The sequence below is a fragment of the Nerophis ophidion genome, linkage group LG11 (assembly GCF_033978795.1).
Source record: "Nerophis ophidion isolate RoL-2023_Sa linkage group LG11, RoL_Noph_v1.0, whole genome shotgun sequence".
Classification (NCBI taxonomy): Eukaryota; Metazoa; Chordata; class Actinopteri; order Syngnathiformes; family Syngnathidae; genus Nerophis; species Nerophis ophidion.
In genome coordinates this window covers 44,865,216-44,888,812 of record NC_084621.1, presented here as the reverse complement: position 1 = coordinate 44,888,812, position 23,597 = coordinate 44,865,216, and the positions used below count along the sequence as shown (strand labels likewise).

General features: G+C 40.5%; 1 protein-coding gene across 8 annotated transcripts in view; it reads right to left on the bottom strand.

The window, feature by feature from the left end:
• phactr4b (phosphatase and actin regulator 4b) overlaps positions 1-23,597 on the bottom strand; it is an 87,459-nt gene that overhangs the window by 23,999 nt on the left and 39,863 nt on the right. For 7 of the 8 annotated variants that reach the window (XM_061916091.1, XM_061916090.1, XM_061916092.1 and 4 more), the window contains 3 exons: positions 16,497-16,667; positions 15,536-15,616; positions 13,026-13,526 (listed from right to left, as the gene is read on the bottom strand). In XM_061916091.1, the coding sequence (XP_061772075.1) occupies positions 13,026-13,526; positions 15,536-15,616; positions 16,497-16,667 (753 nt within the window). The remainder of the gene's footprint in view (positions 1-13,025; positions 13,527-15,535; positions 15,617-16,496; positions 16,668-23,597) is intronic. The other variant, XM_061916093.1, reaches the window with a different exon arrangement.

Below are 23,597 nucleotides of genomic sequence, written 5' to 3'. Positions count from 1 at the left end.
CGGTCTGCCAATCCAGAGGTACCGCCCCCGATGTCCACGCGATGCTGCAGAGTCTAGTCAACCAAGACAGCCCCACAGCATCCAGAGCGTTAAGGAACTCTGGGCGGATCTCATCAACCCCCGGGGCCTTGCCACCAAGGAGCTTTTTAACTACCCCAGCACCCTCAGCCCCAGAAATAGGAGAGTCCACCACAGACTCCCCAGGCACTGCTTCCTCATAGGAAGACATGTTGGTGGGATTGAGGAGATATTCAATGTATTCCTTCCACAGATACACAACATCCGCAGTCGAGGTCAGCAGAACACCATCCGCACCATACACGGTGTTGAACGTGCACTGCTTCCCCTTACTGAGGTGGCGGATGGTAGTCCAGAATCGCTTCGAAGCCGTCCAGAAGTCGTTTTCCATGGCTTCCCCGAACTCCTCCCATGTCCGAGTTTTTGCCTCCGCGACCGCTGAGGCTGCACACCGCTTGGCCTGTCGGTAGCCGTCCACTGCCTCCGGAGTCCTATGAGCCAAAAGAACCCAAAAGGACTCTTTCTTCAGCTTGACGGCATCCCTCACTGCTGGTGTCCACCAACGGGTTCTGGGATTACCGCCACGACAGGCACCAACTACCTTGTGGCCAAAGCTCCAATCATCCGCCTCGACAATAGAGGTGCGGAACATGGTCCACTCGGACTCAATGTCCAGCACCTTCTCGTGACATGTTCAAAGTTCTTCCGGAGTTGGGAATTGAAACTCTCTCTGACAGGAAACTGCCAGACGTTTCCAGCAGACCCTCACAAGGCGCTTGGGCCTGCCAGGTCTGTCCGGCATCCTCTCCCACCATCGCAGCCAACTCACTACCAGTTGGTGATCCGTAAAAAGCTCCGCCCCTCTCTTCACCAGAGTGTCCAAAACATGAGGCTGCAAATCCGATGACACAACTACAAAGTCGATCATGGAACTGCGGCCTAGGGTGTCCTGGTGCCAAGTGCACATATGGACACCCTTATGTTTGAACATGGTGTTTGTTATGGACAATTTGTGACGAGCACTAAAGTCCAATAACAAAACACCACTCGGGTTTAGATCCGGGTGGCCATTCTTCCCAATCACGCCTCTCCAGGTTTCACTGTCGTTGCCAACATGAGCGTTGAAGTCCCCCACTAGGACAAGGGAATAACCCAGGGGAGCACTTTCCAGTACTCCCTCGAGTGTATCCCAAAAGGGTGGGTACTTTGAGCTGCTGTTTGGTGCGTAAGCACAAACTACAGTCAGGACCTGTCCCCCCACCCGAAGGCGGAGGGAAGCTACCCTTTCGTCCACTGGGTTGAACTCCAACGTGCAGGCTTTGAGCCGGGGAGAAACTAGAATTGCCACCCCAGCCCGTCACTCTCACTGCCGCCAACGCCAGAGTGAAAGAGAGTCCAGTCCTTCTCGAGAGAACTGGTTCCAGAGCCCTTGCTGTGCGTCGAGGTGAGTCCGACTATATACAGCCGGAATTTCTTTACCTCGCACACTAGCTCAGGCTCCTTTGCCCCCAGTGAGGTGACGTTCCACGTCCCAAGAACTAGCTTATGTAGCAGAGGATCGGACTGCCAAGTGCCCTGCTTTCGGCTTCCGCCCAGCTCACAATGCACCCGACCTTTATGGCCCCTCCTATGAGTGGTGAGCCCATTGGAGGGATGATCCACGTTCCCTATTCGGGCTGTGCCCGGCCGGGCCCCATGGGAACAGGCCTGGCCACCAGGTGCTCGCCATCTTGCCCCAACTCCGGGCCTGCCTCCAGAAGGGGGCCTCGGTGAGTCGCGTTCGGGCGACGGAAATCTGAGTCCATTTTGTTGTGTAACGATAGAATACTGCTATTATGATAGGCGGTAAGTAATACCAGTTATATATACAAATCCAGTTTCCACATGAGTTGGGAAATTGTGTTAAATGTAAATATAAACGGAATATAATGATTTGCAAATCCTTTTCAACCCATATTCAATTGAATGCACTAAAAAGACAAGATATTTGATGTTCAAACTCATACACTTTATTTGTTTTTGCAAATAATAATTAACTTTGAATTGGGAAAGGACATGTTCACCACTGTGTTTCATCACCTTTTCTTTTAACACAGTACCCGCACTCTTTTACTACGAAGCCACGCTGTTGTAACATGTGGCTTGGCATTGTCTTGCTGAAATAAGCAGGGGCGTCCATGATCACGTTGCTTGGATGACAACATACAGTATGTTGCTCCAAAACTTTTATGGACCTTTAAGCATTAATGGTGCCTTCACAGATGTGTAAGTAACCCATGCCTTGGGCACTAATACACCCCCATACCATCACAGATGCTGGCTTTTGAACTTTGCGCCTATAACAATCCGAATGGTTATTTTCCTCTTTGTTCTGGAGGACACCACGTCCACAGTTTCCGAATATAATTTGAAATGTGGACTCGTCAGACCACAGAACACCTTTCCACTTTGCATCAGTCCATCTTAGGTGAGCTTGGGCCCAGCCAAGCCGGCGCCGTTTCAGGGTGTTGTTGACAAATGGGTTTGGCTTTGCATAGTAGAGTTTTAACTTGCACCTACAGATGTAGCGACCAACTGTAGTTACTGACAGTGGTTTTATGAAGTGTTCCTGAGCCCATGTGGTTTTATCCTTTACACACTGATGTTGGTTTTTGAAGCAGTACCGCCTGAGGGATCAAAAGTCCATAATATCATCGCTTACGTGCAGTGATTTCTCCAGATTCTCTGAACCTTTTGATGATTTTACGGACCGTAGATGGTAAAATCCCTAAATTCCTTGCAATATAGCTAGATGAGAAATGTTGTTCTAAAACTGTTTGACAGTTTGCTTACAAAGTGGTGACCCTCGCCCAATCCTTGTTAGTGAAATACTTAGCATTTCATGGAAGTTGCTTTTATACCCAATCATGGCACCCAACTGTTCCCAATTAGCCTGCACACCTGTGGGATGTTCCATATAAGTGTTTGATGAGCATTCCTTAACTTTATCAGTATTTATTGCCACCTTTCTCAACTTCTTTGTCACGTGTTGCTGGCATCAAATTCTAAAGTTAATGATTATTTGCAAAAAAATAAGGTTCATCAGTTTGAACATCAAATATGTTGTCTTTGTAGCATATTCAACTGAATATGGGTTGTAAATGATTTGCAAATCATTGTATTCCGTTTATTTACATGCAACACAATTTCCCAACTCATATGGAAACGGGGTTTGTAATTCACAAACAAGGATGGGGCGAGGGTCACCAATTTGTTAGCAAATTGTCGAACAGTTTTAGAACAACATTTCTCAACGGGCTATTGCAAGGAATTTAGGGATTTTACCATCTACGGTCTGTAAAATCATCAAAAGGTTCATAGAATCTGGAGAAATCACTGCACGTAAGCGATGATATGGAACTTTGATCCCTCAGGCGGTACTGCATTGAAAACCGACATCAGTGTGTAAAAGATAACACCACATGTGCTCAGGAACACTTCAAAAAAACACTAACTACAGTTGGTTGCTACATCTGTAAGTGCAAATTAAAACTCTGCTATGCAAAGCAAAACCCATTTATCAACAACACCAAGGAACGCCGCTGGGTTCGTTGGGCCCGAGATAATTTAATATGGACTGATGCAAAGTGGAAAGGGGTTCTGTGTTCTGAAGAGTCCACATTTCAAATTATATTTGGAAACTGTGGATGTGGTGCCCTCCGGAACAAAGAGGAAAATAACCATCCGGATTGTTGTAGGCGCAAAGTTCTAAAACCAGCATCTGTGATGGTATGGGGGTGTATTAGTGCCCAAAGCATGGGTGACTTACACATCTGTGAAGGCACCATTAATGCTGAATGGTCCATACAAGTTTTGGAGCAACATATGTTGTCATCCAAGCAACATTATCATGGATGCCCCTGCTGATTTCAGCAAGACAATGCCAAGCTACGTGTTACAACAGGGTGGTTTTGTAGTAAAAGAGTGCCGGTACTTTCCTGGCCCGCCTGCCGTCCAGACCTGTCTCCCATCGAAGATGTGCAGTGCATTATGAAGCGTAAAATACGACAGCTGATACCCCGGACTGTTGAAAGACTAAAGCTCAACATAAAACAAGAATGAGAAAGAATTCCACTTTCAAAGCTTCAACAATTAGTTTCCTCGGTTCCCAAACATTTATTGAGTGTTGTTAAAAGAAAAGGTGATGTAACAGTGGTGAACATGCCCTTTCCCAACTACTTTGGCACATGTTGCAGCCATGAAATTCTAAGTTAGTTATTTTTGCAAAAAAAAATAAAGTTAATGAGTTTGAAAATCAAATATCTTGTCTTTGTAGTGCATTCAACTGAATATGGGTTGAAAAGAATTTGCAAATCATTGTATTCCGTTAATATTTACATGCAACACAATTTCCCAACTCATATGGAAATGGGTTTGTACATTATGGACAACATTGTAGTTATGATTGCCCTCAGACAGCTGTTTGTAACCGAGGAACCATATAAATGGATAAACTCCTCATCCTATTACACCTCTGCATTTAACAAAAAAATGTGTTAATAAGACCAATTTGCATTCAATAATATCGACCAAAAAAAAGCTCAATTTAAAGTACAAATGTATTTAGCAAGAAAGTTGCAGTAGGGAATGTGTTGCAATAAAGACTGCAATGAGCCTGTTTTGTGCATCTTTTATACAAGTTTAAACGTGTAAACCCCAAAAGAATGCAAGGACTGTTTTGCTTGAGAAATGGAGTGGATTATTTTCAATACCAGTGCATAATTATGAGGCATGTTTAACTAAAGTATGTTGCACATTAATATTGTTAAAATAATTAACATATTTAAAAAAATATTTTGTGTTTAAGTGTCAATATTACTGTACACTATATTTAAAATGCTGATTTATTGTCTACACATAAAATTCAGGAGACAGTCTCAGACAGTCTCCACCCTGGCTGGAGGGATATACAACAACACTGTGCGTGTGAATAAAAGGCGAAAAATGATGCAAACATCAAGCCGTGAAGACTCAGCATGGGGTGATCAGCTCATTGTGCGCCTACAAAACTGGTAGAGGTGGAAATCTTTATGCACCTCACCGTTTGATTTTGATCCAGGGGCTACAATTTAATTATAAATGTGTACACGCTGCTCCATAATGCTCCGGCACTATTTGTCTGTGCGAATACAGTAGGAACATTGCCTTCTTAATGTAATTTGGTTGTTAGCTACAGTAAGCACTTAATTTACTAAGATCCAAAAACCACACACTGCAACCTATAAACTAGCATTTACTATAAGTGGGTGTGTTGAGTGTGATTTACTAAGACTGTGTGTACAATTAAAACGTTGTGCGGGCAGCTTTATTTAAATGAAGATTTTGCGTGTACTGTACTACATGGGCATCACAACGGAGACACTGTCATTTTACTGCACTTTCATGTTATTCTCCTAGCTGTGACATTTTGTTATGCTTTCAAACATGCAGGAGACATCTACCATTTTTTATGGGTATTTTAGAAGCAGTCGTGCAGTGCATCTATATTGACACTTTTTTTTTTTACCACTGATGGTGCATGGGCGAGAGGCTGCACTTACACCGCTCAATACGCAAAAATGCATACTTCAAAAAGTTTTTTATAATAATCTTTGTGAAAAATCCAAGTCTTTAAAAAAAAATACAATAGGACACATTAAGTCCTTCATGGAGCTTTAAAATGATGTTGCTGAATAGACAATACTGTATGTCTAATGTGTATTATTTTCAACCATCCAAATATGTTGAAACGTACACAAATGATGGAGGATGGTCATCTGTCCATTGTGTGTCTGTGCAGCATTGATCCCGCAGTCGTGTGTGAAAGTGTCAGTTTGCACAATTACTAAATAAAACACAAAAAGTGCTCGCAAAACGGGTGAGGAATGTTGATGAATCACATTGCACACGCTAAATAATTATATTTGCATTATGTCCTCCCAGTATTGTGGGCGTTTCGATGATCAGTTTATATTTTGCATATTAATAAAGACAAGGACACAAAATGGATGGCAGGCCTTACTCTGCTCACTTAACAGACGCAATCCACTTTGCACAAGTTTAGTAGATCAGCTCTGCGTGTGCTTTCAAGTTTGCACATGTTTTAGTACACGCAAACATTTAGTAAATTAGGCACTGCGTGTCCAACTCTAACCTGGAGAAGAGGATTGATTGCACTTTTTTAGGCCTCTAACTTCACACACTGTACAACTTGGGTGTCCCACCTGAAGACAAAGCTCCTGCTGGGAGCTCTTAACCACAATAAGGTGAATCAGTTAGGAGGGAAACTAAAAAAATAATACCTCAATAGGTAAAATAAAGTATCCTTCATCCACATTTTATCAACCATCACATTTATCTTAACTTGATGGCCTAATTCTTAAACTCAATTTAACCTACAGTAGGACTTCACACACTATAGTCAATATTTACCAAACTGAAAAGTACAGTTGTCTTATGAATAATACACAAATATTCTTCTCTAACTAGTTTATCATCAGGTCAGCTGGATCATGTGACTAATTTAGACAAAAAACCTTAACAGTACTGAATACAGTCTAGACATAGTAATGTTTCTTTCCAAGTTATGTTTTACTGTACTAACAAACGTAGAGTCAACAGTTCCCCCTGTTCTTTAAAATAATATTCATTTTATTGTGTGCTCTGACCAGTAAGCATGTAAACACTTGCAGCATGAGGAACTTTACATTGACGCAAATATTGGTAGCCTGTGTAATCATTTTAATCACCGTTAAAACAAGAATAGCAACTGACTGTTTTGACAGAACACTTTAAGCAGCAAATACACAGAGCATTTAAGTTATAGTCGGTAGATTTCACAATTTATGACTCGCCTACTGGGGGCATCATACAGCGTCAAAAATAAAATGTGTCCTCTTCACGTTATCCCATTTGTTCAGATAATGTTATGTACAACACATTTAAATCCACACTTTTTTGTTTCGGCGCTTCTTCTTCTTATTCGTTGTTGTTTTGCGGTGGTTGCAGTCTGAGCTAGTGCATTTCCGCCACCCAGCTACAACAAATAAATGCTCCTGTTTTTCCTAAATTTAGCTTTTTTCTCTCAAATGACTTGCTTTTCACCTCTAAACCACTTGACACACTGACACTTTTCATTCCAGTTGGTTTATTCTTAAGTTTGAGATTTAACACTTATCTCCTTCTCTCCCCCTCCTCTGTTTTTGTCTTTTATATCCAAATATTGAGCTGCACTTTTCACCACAATTGCTATTTTCTCAGACTTATGCTTAGCTTGAAATGTACAGTTGATCGCTTCTGATTGCTTCAGCCATGAAACATGATTTCCTTTTTAACAATTAGCGAGTCCTCCTGGATTCTACAACACGTCTACTCTCTCCACAGCTTTATGTCCTTGCACTTTTTAACTGCCTCTGCAAATGATAGTTTATTGCTCGTTCACTGTCAATCAATGTTTATTTATATAGCCCTAAATCACAAGTGTCTCAAAGAGCTGCACAAGTCACAACGACATCCTCGGTTTAAAGCCCACATAAGGACAAGGAAAAACTCACAACCAAGTGGGATGTCAATGTGAATGACTATGAGAAACCTTGAAGAGGACCGCAGATGTGGGTGACCCCCCCCCCCCTCGAGGGGAGACCAGATGCAATGGACGTCGAGTGGGTCTAACATAATATGGTGCCCGTTCTTATTTTGTGTAAAGTATAAAGTGTGAGTGTGTCAAGTGGTCTAGAGGTGAAAAGCAAGTTATTTGAGAGAAAAAAGTTAAATTTGGGAAAAACAGGAGCATTCAGTTGTTGCAGGTGGGTGTCGGAAATGCACTAGCTCAGTCTGCAACCACCACAAAACAACAACAACGAATAAGAAGAAGAAGCACCGAAACAAGAAAGTGTAGATTTAATGTATTTTACATAATATTATTTGAACAAATGGGAAAACGTGAAGAGGACATTTTTTTTTTGACGCTATATGATGCCATCAGTAGGTGAGTCATCGATTGTGAAATCTACAGACTATAAGTTAAAGCTTTGTATATTTGCTGCTTAATGTGTTCTGTCAAAAACAGTCAGTTGCTATTCTTGTTTAAACATTGATTAAAACGAGTACGCAGGCTACCAATATTTGTTTTACATCTGCTTTTTTTTCTTGCCTCACAATCTGTGGGGCTAACACTGTGAGCTCCGCCACAATTTACACACTTTTCCTGCAACCCTGCTCCACACTTGCCATATTCATGGCCTCCACCACACCGTTCACATGTTTGTTCCCCTTTACAATAAGCCGCTATATGTTCATACTTCTGGCATTTGTAACAGCCCAGAGGAGGTGGTACAAACTACTTACTTTATACCTTGTGTACCCTGTAAATACAAATTGAGGAATAATTTTATCCTTAAATTCCACTGATATTGACAGGCTATCTACTTTTTCTACTTCTCTCTATGCTTTGAATATCCTCATGTTGAATACTTTCCCTCCTTTAATTATCTCCTTCATTTAGTCTAAATCCTCACTCACTGCAATACCATATGATACTCCTTTTGTTGGTTTCCTAGATTTTATATTTCTCCCCTTGGTAACTAATTTTTTACAAATGCCTTACAATGGCTTTTCTCTTTGCCTCTCACTCTTACACACTATTATTGGGTCATCATTGTAATATGCATTAGCCCTCCTTGCGTCACCTATGTTTCCACAGAGGAACTGAATAATTGCACCTGGTCGTCCCTTGAATTTTAGTATTAATATGAACTCTGCCTCACCACAACTCGCTTTCTCACTGCTAATCGATGAGCTATATTCCAAAACCTTTTGATGCGAAATTGTTCCTCATCAAAGTCACTGCTTTCCTCACTTCGACTCAAATCCCTTTTCAACATTGCCATTAGTAATTGATCATTCAGCCTCCGACCTGATTACCAATTTTCAACTTTTTTGCGGCCTCACATGTTTTAGCAATGCCTGTGGAACATTCAACTTGAACTTCCTCATTTCTGAAGGAAACACATCTGATTGGCCACCTTCTTCGCTAACTCCCACCCTCTGTCATCCATCCATCCATTTTCTACCGCTTATTCCCTTTGGGGTCGCGGGGGCACTGGTGCCTATCGCAGCTACAATCGGGTATAATGTACGATATTAAAAAACTGTGATTGGATATATTCTAAACTTATCCAAGCCATTAAAAAGACACAATTAAATATGATTGGATTTTGGCTATGACAACTATTAGTCTTGTTTTTATATTTGACAACACTGGTTTACTGAGGGCTGAAGGGAGGGGCTTGTGTGTCTGCGTCAGCGCGGACTAGCGGAGCCTTACATATGTGATGGAAAGAAAACAGGGAAGATGATATCTACTGCAGCGTGTCCCTTTTCAGCGGATTCCTCCGCTACTGGGGATAATTTGTACGTTTTGTGGGCTACATTAAAATGTACTTTCTCAAATTCAAACATTTTGGTTTGACGGGGCAAGAAATTTATTTGAGGGGGCTCCCCCTCTTGCCCCGGATACATGACATTTTTTTAGCAGCGTATTACGTATTACAATAAATAAAAGTGCTTACTTAGTAGGAATGCATTGTTGTTTACATTTCCATTCCTTTTAAAACGACAGAAACAGAATACACAGACACTTTGGTCCCAGTCAAAGAGGTTCCTACGATCTAGCCATTCATATCTATGGCTGACATTGTTGTCGCACTCTGTGGATATCATTCTCTTTTTTGCAGGGTATCGAAACATTTTTCAAGAACTTTGAAAACATTTTAGATAATTCTAAGACCTCTAAATGGAAAAAATAAGGTTACTGTATATCTGGGAAAAATGACAACTAACATAAAAATGTTTTATTTAACAAGTTTAACCTACTATGCATGCACACATTTATGGAACAACAGGGTGCATTAATAAAATGTTAGACATGCAAGCTGCTTAAATAGACCAAGTCTTGTTTGGGGTCGGCAGCTCCCACCTACACCTTAAATGGCCTTCTTACATTCCAATTGTATCCTGGGAAAATTAGACCATCAAAGTTTATTAAAAAAAAAAAAAAGAAGATAAATAAAAGGCAGGAAAACAGCGCACTAATTCGTCATAGCAAATAAAGTATTTAATAACCAAATAACCAAAAGCTGTTTTATTTGCTGGCTGATGGAACTATGATTGGTGTACGACATAATGTTAGGGAAGTAGCTATTTTTAGCTCATTAATTTGTCTCACTGTGTTTTGTGGCTATAAAACCCATGTCAGTTAGCTTCATTGCAAAAAAAAATGTTTTATTTATTATTTTAGTTTTAATTATATATTTTATGTACATTTTATTTTTATCACTTCGTCAACCTGGAAGTTATCCAGAGCCAGTTTAGTTTATATTTTGCCACACACGTTTTTTAGATGAAGGGAAATTCCAAATAGGGATGTTATTTTGTCAAAGCATGAAGCTATGCCACCCCCTTATGGAATGCTTACAATGAAGATACAAGTCAAATGACATTTTTCACGGTATTCCAGAATATTTTGTGTAAATTTTTAATATTTTGCTCAAATCTAACTGCTGCCAGTGATTGCATTAATGATAGAAACGAGTTACCAGCAGCTGACTTCTAAAACGTTTGTAGTACAATGAATGAGCCAGTCTTTTGAATGGCACATTTAGAGGAACAGCAAAGAACACAGGTGCAGCTAAGGGATCCTTTGGATTACATATTGAGCTTTCTCCTGCCATCTTTTGTTTACATTTTGCTTTGTTATGCTAAAACTAATAGAATAGCGTTTAAAAAATACACAATAGATCTTGGAGACATTTTATTGGCGCGGTCCGATATCAAATTTAATACCTATCTTTTGAAAATTCCAGACATTTAAAACTATTTTATGGCCTTGTATTTAAAGGGACCCTATCATGCAGAACATTTTTTTACCTGTTGGTGGCTGTTTTTTGGGTAAATAAGACCGCCCACAAAATGCCGCATCCTGAAGAGACGGTCAGAAAGCAGCTTGAAGATGCATAGTTGTGACCAAAGAATCAACCTTACATGTTATGTAGACCACAAGAAAGTAATTTATACGTACAACATTTTTTTTTAATATAAGGACCCACAGGGACACTGTCCTGACTTATAATTAATCTACTGGTATACTTTGTGATTTCCTCTTTTTAGATAGTTAGCTTCTGCTTTAATGTGGTTCCAGTTAGACTTATGTTGAGGTGTACAAAGCATTTATTCCTTTTTTGTAACACTACTTCACATGCAAGCTAATTTAGCGCTGCGGTTAGCATAGCTCCTCTATTCCTCCTACTTAGGTTTATGTCCGAATTACTGTGCATCTGCATTTTAGAACTTTCTGTAGTACTTTAACATACATAAATAATCGATTTAGGGATAAGTGGTTATTCAGAATGGTCCACCTTTCAATCGAGATGCATCAAAGAATCAATAATTTCATCCACATGTAATTCCACTGGAATTGATGAAAATTTTGTTAAAAAAACTTGCATAGTTCAAGATGAGCTATCCTTGATGCTATTCTACCTAATCAATCAGAAGCACAGTGCGTCCACTGCACAAGGTTCTTCATCCGACCGACTATGACAACCTAAATCTAAAAAGAGCACTTAACACCATTGTTTAAAAAAGAGTAACGTGGCTTTTAAAAGCAATCAATTTTGCATCTTTATCAGTTATACCAGTGTTAAATGTCTTAAGATTGTGAGCATTAAAGGGCAATGATGGGTACAATGATTGTGCCACATTAATTAGGAGAGGAGATGAGAGGACACGCTATTTCCCAATGTTCCTGAATAAGAAGCTGGAGCAGGGCCCCTGGGAGCTGTTAAAAACTTGTCTATATCTGGGAGGACAGCACCTGACAGGGAAACCGGAGAGCAGTGAAACACGCTAGCACCCTTTAGAATCTAATGAAGGAGGCCATTGCTTATCTAGCACACTTCCAATTAGGGCTGGGCGATATATCGATATAGGATATAAATCGCCGGTTTGTCTCTGTGCCCTCCATCCATCCATCCATCATCCATCATCCTCCGCCTATCCGAGGTCGGGTCGCGGGGGCAACAGCCTAAGCAGGGAAACCCAGACTTCCCTCTCCCCAGCCACTTCGTCTAGCTCTTCCCGGGGGATCCCGAGGCGTTCCCAGGCCAGCCGGGAGACATAGACATAGTCTTCCCAACGTGTCCTGGGTCTTCCCCGTGGCCTCCTACCGGTTGGACGTGCCCTAAACACCTCCCTAGGGAGGTCTCTGTGCGATATAGAAAATGACTATATCGTAATATTCGAGTAGACATTCTCACGCAGTTGCTTTTAGCTGCGGGCATTACACTACAGGCTCTCCTCGCTCTTTCCTGGGTCTCCTTCTCACAGACATGCAGGCGCACACTATTACATACGTCACATACTGTCACGTCATACGTCACATACGTACACGCCCTCGCCCAGCAGAGATGTAGCGGCGTGACTAACGTTAGCTGTGATGCTAATGGGTTGTTGCGAGAGAAAGAAGGTGCAAGTCTTGTAACAAATGAAGGAAGAATTAATTCCCAAGAAAAACAGCACGGGGCCCCATCGTCTGGCGGTGGTTCGGCTTCAAGCGGGAATAGGTCGAATAGACAACTTTAATTTGTCAAGTGTGGGGCAGAAGCGTTGCTACCAAAAGTAGCATTACTGCTCATATGTAGCATCATTTGAAAAGTCCCCTGCTAATAACTTTAATAAATACAGTTTTGGTAAATTGACTTAGTTGTGATTTCCTTCTCTGCATGAAAGTTTAAAAGTAGCATATATTAGTGCAGTATGAAGAAGAATGTTTTAATGTAGACACATAAAATCACCATACTGCTGTGATGATATGTATCCAGTGTTCATTCAAGGCTAAGGCAAAATACAGCGGTATTAAAAAAAGGCAATGTCGCCCAGCCCTACTTCCAATGTCAAGTTACGAAAGGTAAATGATGCACACAGGGACTCACCTCTACGAGCCCTTCCCTCTTCAGCCGATGCATGTCGAGGCAGTGTAGGCTTCCAGTCCACGTCAGTCGGCCGACTCCTCCTGCCATCCTCTGATGGAGCTTTCTGGAGCCCAGATCTCCTCTGTCCATTTTCAAGGTGAAGCTGGTCCCCGCTTCGGCCGTCGTCAATCTGATTGTAAACCTGCCCTTGCCGGGCCATATTCGACTTCCACTCGTTCTCCACATTTACACGAGGGCCCATCACACCGCTTCCTCTCTGTGCTTCTTCCGGTGGCGGTCCAGAACCCCTAGAGGCCTGACCTCTACGACGACCTCCATCTGAAGGAGATCGGCCTTTATGGTCGTCCGTTTGGGGGAGCCATGTCGGGTTTATCCTATGGTCTGAATCGGAAGGGATTCGGCCCTGGTTGCTCCTTCCATAACTTTGCCCTGCTCCTCCACTTACAGGCAGAGTGTGACCATTCTTCACGTACGGCTGCTTCAGTCTTTGGGCTGCTCCGTCTGCAACTCAAAATAGAAAATTATAATTATTGATTTATTTGACTCTTTTGGAAAAGCATTGCATTTCTTTCACTGCATGCCCAAATTAAGTATTGGCATGGCAATAGTTAATACATTTTCAATTGTTAAGAATTGATAATGTGGTATTGATTGAGGCAACAATGGAGTGAGCTACTTAGTTGGAGCCAACTACAGAAAGTTGAGTTACACCAACAGGATTCCTTGACTTTTTCAGATTAGGCACATAGACACTGGTGAGGAACGCAACGATTATCAGTATTAATGATAACCGTGGTAAAACTCCTGACGGTTAGTATACCCGTTTTAAATAAAAATGATCGAAAAACCGTGATTTAAAGCTGCATTTTCATAAACTCTCAAACTGACTGGTGCCAGGTCACCATCTTAGATGGCAACGTTAAAATAAGAGGTATTAACGTGTTTCCCCATTAAGAAACGACACACCCTAATCTAAATGTATATAAAGTAATTGCTTTCTAAGCTACTAAGCTATTCAATTGTGCACATTGAACCTTGAGTGATCGTTCTTTACTCAGAGGAATACGAGACATAGGTGTTTTACCGTGCATTCAAGGACTGCTTAACAGAGTAGGATGCCACAACGCCTGCCAGAAATAAGAAGTAATTATAATAGATTTTATTTGTTATGCAGCTGGAATAGGCTTCAGCACCCCTCGCAAACCTAAGTGGGACAAGCGGTAGAAAATGAATGGATGGATGGATTTATGGATAATTTTACACACTTTTCACTTAAATAAATTTTAAAGTGATACAGTACAAAACAATGTCTAAAACAATAAAACCTTAACTATTAAAAAAGATAAAATACCACAGTAAGACTAAAACACTATCAGTAAAGCATTACAAAAACAAAACATGTAAAATAGTTGGGTTTCTAACAGTGTCTATTTATTTCAGACATTTAAAAAATAACTTTCTATAAAATATTTTAGTGTGCGAGTACTTTTTGAGCACATTGAACAACGCCTCAATAAAAATAAAAACTATGATAAGTTTGGTCACGATAACAATGATATGAAATTTTCCTATGCTTACATTCCCAACACTGATATTTCATAGTTTAAAAAAGTTTAAATAAAATCCCTCGAGTTATTATTATGATAAATCATTCCAAAAAAAATCTATTGATGAAGACCTTTAGTCAAGTGTCCTTACAGAGCCTAAACTCTCAATTCTTAATTTTTAAAAGCTTCATTGTTTATTTTTTGGCCATTTATTTAGCAAATATTTATTGATTTGCGGTTCACAAACATTTAATTTAATAAGTATAGAACATTTTTGTGGGTTGTGTCCATAAGTGTAATACTTTCCCCTGCATCACAGTCTGACATGAATGAGATAGATTGTGTATTTGATACTGACAATTATCAATGGTTGCAGCTTATCCCCAGTCATAAAAAACATACAGTGTGGACATGGATAAGTGTGTGTGAGTGAGTGAGTGAGTGAGTGAGTGAGTGTGTGTGTGTGTGTGTGTGTGTGTGTGTGTGTGTGTGTGCTAAAGGGGCAGCTGTGAGTTTAATAAATGAGCTTCTGCAACAAACCCCCACTGCATTATGATTGCACACACCCCTTTCAACCATATGTTGAAAGGGGTTCCACTTTACTTCAGCTCTACACACTTAAAAGTAAATCAACATGCAAGGTGAAAGGACAGTTGACATTTTCTAAATAAGTCACTGACACCAGGGGGTGGCGTCAGGAATTTGTGCAACAAACAGAAATATCATTTTGACTTATAAGGCCTAATATTTGACTCTTTTCAAGGCCTAGCCGGTCACTTTTCTTCCCATTACAGTGCGCCTGAAGACACCTGCTAGATGTGACTACAGTGTTCCTGCCATAATGTACTGATGACTTCACTTTGCCGACCGCGTGGGTGCAACACCATCAGAACTGCTACTTTAGAAAGGGCAGATAAAAACGCTGCTGTGCAAAGATCAGAAGAATCACAGAGAGACTTGTACCATTGTCCGGAACCTCCTTCAGCAATCCCCGTTCTATTAGCTCCTGACGGGTACGTCTTGTTGACATTCTTCTCTCCAGTTCTGCCATTAAGACAAAAATGTATGCACCATTAAATGGTAACATTGAGAAATGTGACTATGTTACAGAAATTAATGATGATAGATACAAGGCCCCTAAACAAGAAGGTATCATACTCATGCCTGTCATTGTTCAAGGGACACTACTAGCCACAACAGAGCCATAGCAGAATATCAGACGAGCCTTCTGTCATGATCACACAAGACAGTTTTGACTTGGTTTGATATTTTCTTGTGTTTTGTATTATTTCATGTCATGGTGTTCCTATCTTGGGTCTTCTTTCGGTTGGTTACTTGTTTTGCTACACCTTCATTTCCTGTTGTATCCTGTCATCACACCCATTTTCCTTGCCAGTGCTGGGTTTTTGTACCTCAACATTTGTCTTCGCTGCATCTCCATGCTCCACTAGATTTGTTTTGCACTACGTGTGTTTTTCCTCATTAAACTGACTTCTTGCCTGCACATTGCACCCATTTCTCTATATGCTGATGTCCAGACCAGAGAGCACAACACCTATGTGATTTACACTGAACCTAGCTATATTATATTTTCACAACTGTGTGCACTTAAAACCAGCCACACAGCCTCCGGCAATCAGATAATTAGATGCGTGACGACATCACAACAGCGTCCGGTGTGACATATAAAATATTTGTTGAACAACGACAATTGCTTTAAAAAAGTTAACAATGATTAATAAATGTGAAATGTCCCACCAATATCTCCACATTTCTGGTAAATGGTATAACTCTGCCTTTGTTACAACCTCCAAAAGTAAAATATTGAAGGTACAACTACATCCTCGCAATCGGTGTCAGTGCTGTTTATACGGAACACTGAAAAGAAAAAGCTTTCCATAAACAACAAATTCACAACTCAAACCTTCTGAAGTTTCTTTGAACTTCTCGCTGCTTTTCTTCTTTCGCCATTTCCAGGGTTTGAAAAAGTTGCCGAGACTGGAAAACTTTCCTTTGCGTTTTGGGGGAGGGGTGCTTTCTCCTGTGCTGCTCGCCTCTGCCACCATCGTGCTGTGGTGCTGCTCGTCTTCATCATCTGAAATTAAAGCATGCAGGTTATACAAGTTGGCACTTGTAGAACACAAGACAATTCCTTATAATCCTGTTAAGAGGAAAATAACACCAAACAAACATTTTGTTTCCCCAGTTGTTTAATCTGGCAAGCTGATCATGACAAATTAGTCTGCTTTAGTTCATCTTAAAATAGATGATACACATTAACATTTGGAGTGAAACCTCTGATGCTATATGACTCTCAAATTGTATAATTGGGAGGGACCACAATTTTGGTCAAAAAATATGTCTCTAATGTGACATAAAAAAAAATAATTAATAGGCCCTTTTCCAATGCAGGAACTTACCCTGGTAAACAGAATCCCCCCTGTGTTTCCACCAAAAACTACCCAGGTAGATTTAGTTCCACAGGAACTTTTTTTAATTACCAGTAGCGAGATGGGACTTTAAAATAGTTTCAGGAAATTTAGAGGGGGCGGGCTGTACTGTTGACCGCTAATTGGTTGAAGACAGTTTGGGACATTCTTTGAAAAAAAAATTCGAACACACGACCGCCATTACAGTATGCGAGGACAACTTGTTTATGTCTTATTTGTTGTTTATTTCTATTACAACATACTTGACAACAGAGAGAAAGAGGAAAAAAATTAACATTTGTAAGGGCATATTTTTGCTGAAGGACAGTGACCAGTGAAACTATCTGGCAGTGTTTATACTCAGCCATAGTATTCATACTCTATGCAGTTTAATATCATTTATATTTTTTTGCAAACTTCATTTCAATACATAAAGCTACGAGAAGTGGACGGACTCTTTCAAAAGTATTTACAGATAAGCATGAAGTATTCAGCTGGACTCAAAGTGACAACCTCAGCTGCTTACTATTCTGAGACTTTGTAGGATAAATGTGAAATAACAGAGGCAGTACAAGAGTGGAAAAAGTTATATCCCATCAAATGTTCACTTTTTATTTTGTTACATTACATTACATGTTGTAAAAAGTCAGCGAAGGACCATTTATGTAGATATTAGCATCAATCTGAGTGAATGTTAAATCCAATGATTTTGTGTCATCACCATGAGATAAACAGATATTTATTGTTTCTCCAATGGAAACTCGATTCAAGAAATTAATTGGTTCCTCAATATGGTACACCAACCGAAACGTTTGTATAGTAAAGCAAAATTCCCCATAAGAATCTGTGTACACGCAAATAATTGGTTCTATATACATTATCGTCTCATTTTGAAGAGACTATAATGTACAGTATACGTCCATCCAGCCATCCATCTTCTTCCGCTTATCAGAGGTTAGGTCACGGGGGCAGCAGCCTAAGCAGGGAAGCCCAGACTTCCCTCTCCCCAGCCACTTTGTCCAGCTCTTCCCGGGGGATCCCGAGGCGTTCCCAGGCCAGCTGGGAGACGTAGTCTTCCCAACGTGTCCTGGGTCTTCCCCGTGGCCTCCTACCGGTTGGACGTGCCCTAAACACCTCCCTCGGGAGGCGTTCGGGTGGCATCCTGACCAGATGCCCGAACCACCTCATCTGGCTTCTCTCGATGTGGAGGAGCAGCGGCTTTACTTTGAGCTCCTACCGGATGACAGAGCTTCTCACTTTATCTCTGTATACGTACTGTACATATTTATCAAAACAAACATAAGCTCAAAAACAAACATAACTAGCTCAAAAATCTATTAATCATACAAAAAAATCAGACAGCTGAAATGTCAACACGCATACACACATTAATGACCATGTTGCTACAATTTTTTAAATTATTTTTTAAAAACTTTTTTTGTTGCATTTTCGGCATACAGCAAGCAATAATAAAAGAACGTACGGACAAGAGTGTAGGTTGAGAAAGGAAGGGCTAAGGAGTGGGGGAGTGTGGGCTGCCCTACAGTTCCAAAAGAGAGTCCTCTTCTTCTGGTGTTCCCTCACCTCTTTTCCTCTTGGTGTTGGTTCAACTCGGGGCCACTGGGCCTCACATCTTCCTCGCTGCACCAGAAATTTGTCCAGTTTGCCTTGCTTTTGGCAGCGCTTTAAAATGTGTCTGCGGTGTGTCCTAATGTTGTCATTAAAAAGTTTGAGGGTTGGCCACTGCCTTGTACGGAAACACCCTGAATGTTCTTCCACAAACCGCACATTTCTTTTATGTTGAAGATGTTCATTTAGCCTACTGACGTGTATTTATAAATGGTTGATTTATATAGGCTAGTAAGGTAAAGTGTTGTACCAGACAACAAGGGGACGCCGCCATCCCACCACTACAGGTGGGATGGTACAATCCATATATCACGTCACAGACAGTGTCACGCTAACATCACGTGACACCACTGATGAAGGCTGCAGAATCACGGTAGCCGAAACTTGTCAGGTACAACACTTTACCTTACTAGCCTATATAATTCAACCATTTATAAATACAAATTTATTTTAATATTAGCTGACGGGAGACTGTGGTCTCCTTTTTGCCCCAATTGAAAGCTCCTTCACTGTTTCGTTGTGTTGCTCCTCGTGAAGACAGAGAAGCTCCTCTCTTGTCAGCTCAGTGTTGTGTTCCTCCACCAACTCCTCCTCGTCCATTTCAAGCCCCATCGTATAACCGAGGGATAAACATTCCTCCACAAATGATGCAGCAGGCGCATGTTTGACTTCGGTGGTGTCCCTCCACGCAACAGATGCAGGCCACAGCTTCCTCCAAGCAGGGTTAAGAGTCCTTCGCGTCACACCATTCCACGCCTAGTCAATAAATCCCCAAGAAGCCAGGATGTTAAAACGATCCTTTCGAAATTCTTGACAGGTTTAGCTGTGTCTGCTGTGATTTCAAAACATCGCTGGAACAAGGCCTTTGTCTACAGTTTTTTCAAGTTTGTAATAACCAGCTCGTCAATGGGCTAAATGAAAGGAGTGGTGTTGGGTAACAAAAACTTTACGGTAATGAACAAGAACTTCTCCAGCAGAGCATCCTCCTTGCCAGGGGGATGTACAGGTGCAATGTCCATTAGGAACACTGTCTTGAGTGGGAAGTGTTCCTCCAATACATTTGGGAGCTGAACATACTGTTTACCCAGTCCGTGAAGATCAGCCTCGTCAACCATAACTTCTTCCACATAATGCTCAAAGTGATTTTTGTTTTAACATTCTGGGAGTTTCTGAATGCCATCCATCCATACATTTTCTACCGCTTATTCCCTTTTGGGGTGGCGGGGGGGCGCTGGCGCCTATCTCAGCTACAATGGTACACAAGTATTGGCTTAACATTGCAGTCCACACAAGCATTAGCACAAACTAGCAAAGGGATGTGATCTTTCATTTGCTTGTGTCCCAGTAATGCCTTCCCCTCAGCTGTAATGTAGGTCCACTTAGGCATCTTTTCCCAAAAAAGCCCAGTCTCGTCAAAGTTAATCACTTCTTGCGGGACAAAGCCGCCTTGTGCGATAGAATCTTCATAGTGCCTGACAAACTCTGCAGCAGTTTTTTTTACGGAGCTAGCAACCTCGCCATGGTGCACGACCTTGTGGTTACTCATCCTCTTTTTGAATTTCGAACCAGCCAAGCATTACCTTAAATTTTTCTCACATGCTCGTTCCATCAAATTGCCATATAAATGGCAAGCTTTCTCGTAGACGATAGCCTCGGAAATGCTATCACCCTCTAGCTGTTTCTCATGAATCCAAACAAGAAGCAGCTTTTCTACTTGGTCCTCTGTTTTCTGTCATTTTAAAGATATTTAACCCCATTTGCAAAGTCTGCAATCATATAAAATATCCTATTTTTAAATGATGGTTTCAATAGTGGATTTGTTCCTTTCGTACTTGCGAGCCAAATCTGAAATTTGTGGACCATAGGCCTACTACTTGCAAATTGTTTTTAAGTCGAGAGTGATTCCCTCCTCCTTAACAGGCTTTGTTGGCTTTTTATGGACCCACGTTGGGTAACAAAACAGACAGAGATTTGTGAATGGTGAGAAAAGAAACACGCAGTGAAGCGGACAAAATGCGACCAGGTAATGCTGGCATAATGTAAAAAGAGACAAAGGTGGGTCCGCCTCTTCAAAATGACGGTGTACAGAAAATAACCGGAATGGGATTAAGAGTGCCCGCCTCTCCAAAATGGTTGTGCCGCATGTGCAGGAAGTGATGTCGTTGAAATGGCTGTGCCCTAAGGCTTTTAGAGGGTCACAGGTAAAAAAAATATATAAATGAATAGATGAATCATGCACCGAGACATGGTTGACCCACAGGGGCATATTTAGCTAATTATAAACGTTCTTTAACTGAAAAAGTTGCAAATAGAGTTGTCCGTAGATCAATGTTCCACTGTATTTTGCAATTTACAGCTGAAATGGGCTATAAAGAATCGCCTGATCGTCATGACTTCATCATTTACTGAGGGGACGACTTTCTCACCGTTGGACACTGAGGACAAAAGCCTGTCTTTTTATGAACAATTGAGTACACTTTGTTTTTAAATCATCATACTGATTTGTATCCTATTGGTTTGTTTTTAATTAATATTAATGTAGAAATATACAAAACCACTCCTCCATACGTCATCAAACTGGTTGGTTTCAGCCACCCTGAACTGTGAAATGCGGTAGAAACACAAACCACACACTTCTGCGGGAACCTATAGTTCCGGAAACCCTGTTCGGCCGGGTCCGTGCCCGTCTCTTCCAGATTCACGTTGTGGGATTTGTGTCGGTGGCTTGGTGCGGGGGGAGAGCGGCCCTCTTGTTTGGTGCGGGAGCTGTGGCTCAGTTGTGTGGGTGGTGGTGTGTTTGTACAGGTTTGGATATAGGGGTGGAGTTTCTTGGTAGGGGGGTGGTGTTGTCTAATGTTTGCGTGTTGGCATTTGGGCTGGCTGCCGGACTGCGCTTGCTGGTTTCCATGGTCTTTCCGAAGTGTTGTTTTGGGCGTGGTCTTTCCGGTCGTTTTAATTTGATTGGGTGGTGCTGGTTTTTGGGGATATTCATACTTGCCAACTTTGAGACCTCCGATTTCGGGAGGTAGGGGCGTGGGGGCCGTGGTTAAGAGGGGAGGAGTATATTTACAGCTAAAATTTACCAAGTCAAGTATTTCATATATATATATATATATATATATATATATATATATATATATATATATATATATATATATATTAAGGGTGTGAAACTTTGGGTGTCCCACGATTCGATTCAATATCGATTCTTAGGGTCACGATTCAATTATATATCGATTTTTTCGATTCGATTCGATTCTCGATTCAAAAATGATATTTTTCCGATTCAAAACGATTCTGTATTCATTCAATACATCTGATTTCAGCAGGATCTACCCCAGTCGGCTGACATGCATACAGAGTAGTAGATTTTTTTTTTTAAAAAGCTTTTATAATTGGACAATGTTTTATCAACTGATTGTAATAATGTAAATTTGTTTTAACTATTAAACGAACCAAAAATATGGCTTATTTTATCTTTGTGAAAATATTGGACACAATGTGTTGTCAAGCTTATGAGATGCGATGCAAGTGTAAGCCACTGTGACACTATTGTTCTTTTTTTTATTTTTATAAATGTCTAATGATAATGTCAATGAGGGATTTTTAATCACTGCTATGCTGACATTATAACTAATATTGATACTGTTGTTGATAATATTTGTGTCTTGTCAATTTCTCTGTTTATTGCAGTTGTGAGTGTTGCTGGGTCAGGTTTGGTTTTGGAGTTGGATTGCATTGTAAAGGTATTGCTGTGTAGTGGTTTGTTGGATTGATTAAAAATTTAAAAAATAAAAATAATAAAATAAAATTAAAAAAATGATTTTTTTAAATTGAGAATCGATGCTGAATCGCACAACGTATTCGAATCGATTTTCCCCACACCCGTAATATATATATATATATATATATATATATATACACACACACACCAAGACAAGGTTGACCCACACATATATATAATATATATATACACATATATATACATACATATATATATATATATATATATATATATATATACACATATATATACATACATATATATATATATATGTATATATATATATATATATATACATATATATATATATATATATATATATATATATATATATATATATATATATATATATATATATATATATATATATATGTATGTATATATATATATACATACATATATGTGAGAGGAAGGGGGAATGGATCGGCTGGTTCTCGGTGGACAGTGGTTTCCGGGGCTGCATCACTGCTTTGCCAGCTTGTATATGGATTTGTTTGTTTATTATTGTTACATACGCACACACACTCTTGCATATAATCATGTATTATAAAACATATATTAATGTTGTCCCTCTAGGGGAAACTGAGTGGAACAAAGCAGACTGATAAAGCGTAACTAAGTTTTACTATAACAATCTACAAGGTTAATATAGTTTGCTTCTCTTTATTCACCTCCATTTATCTGCAATTAAATGGGTTGTACTTGTATAGCGCTTTTCTACCTTCAAGGTACTCAAAGCTACTTCCACATTTATCCATTCACACACACATTCACACACTGATGGAGGGAGCTGCCATGCAAGGCGCCAACCAGCACCCATCAGGAGCAAGGGTGAAGTGTCTTGCTCAGGACACAACGGACGTGACGAAGTTGGTACTAGGTGGGATTTGAACCAGGGACCCTCGGGTTGCGCACGGCCACTCTCCCACTGCGCCACGTCGTCCCAAGTTCAATTCAAGTTTCCATTACATGAATGTATTGTTGCATTTTAAACAATTGTCTTGTTAGTGGTAATTTGTTATTTGTAAGTTGCTGATCTAGTGACACACGCCGATAATATAATCATAATGGGGGACTTTAATATCCATATGAATACCCCATCGGCTTCTTGTGCACTTAAGATGTGACTTTAAGGTTTTACTACTTACGTATAAAATACTACACGGTCTAGCTCCATCTTATC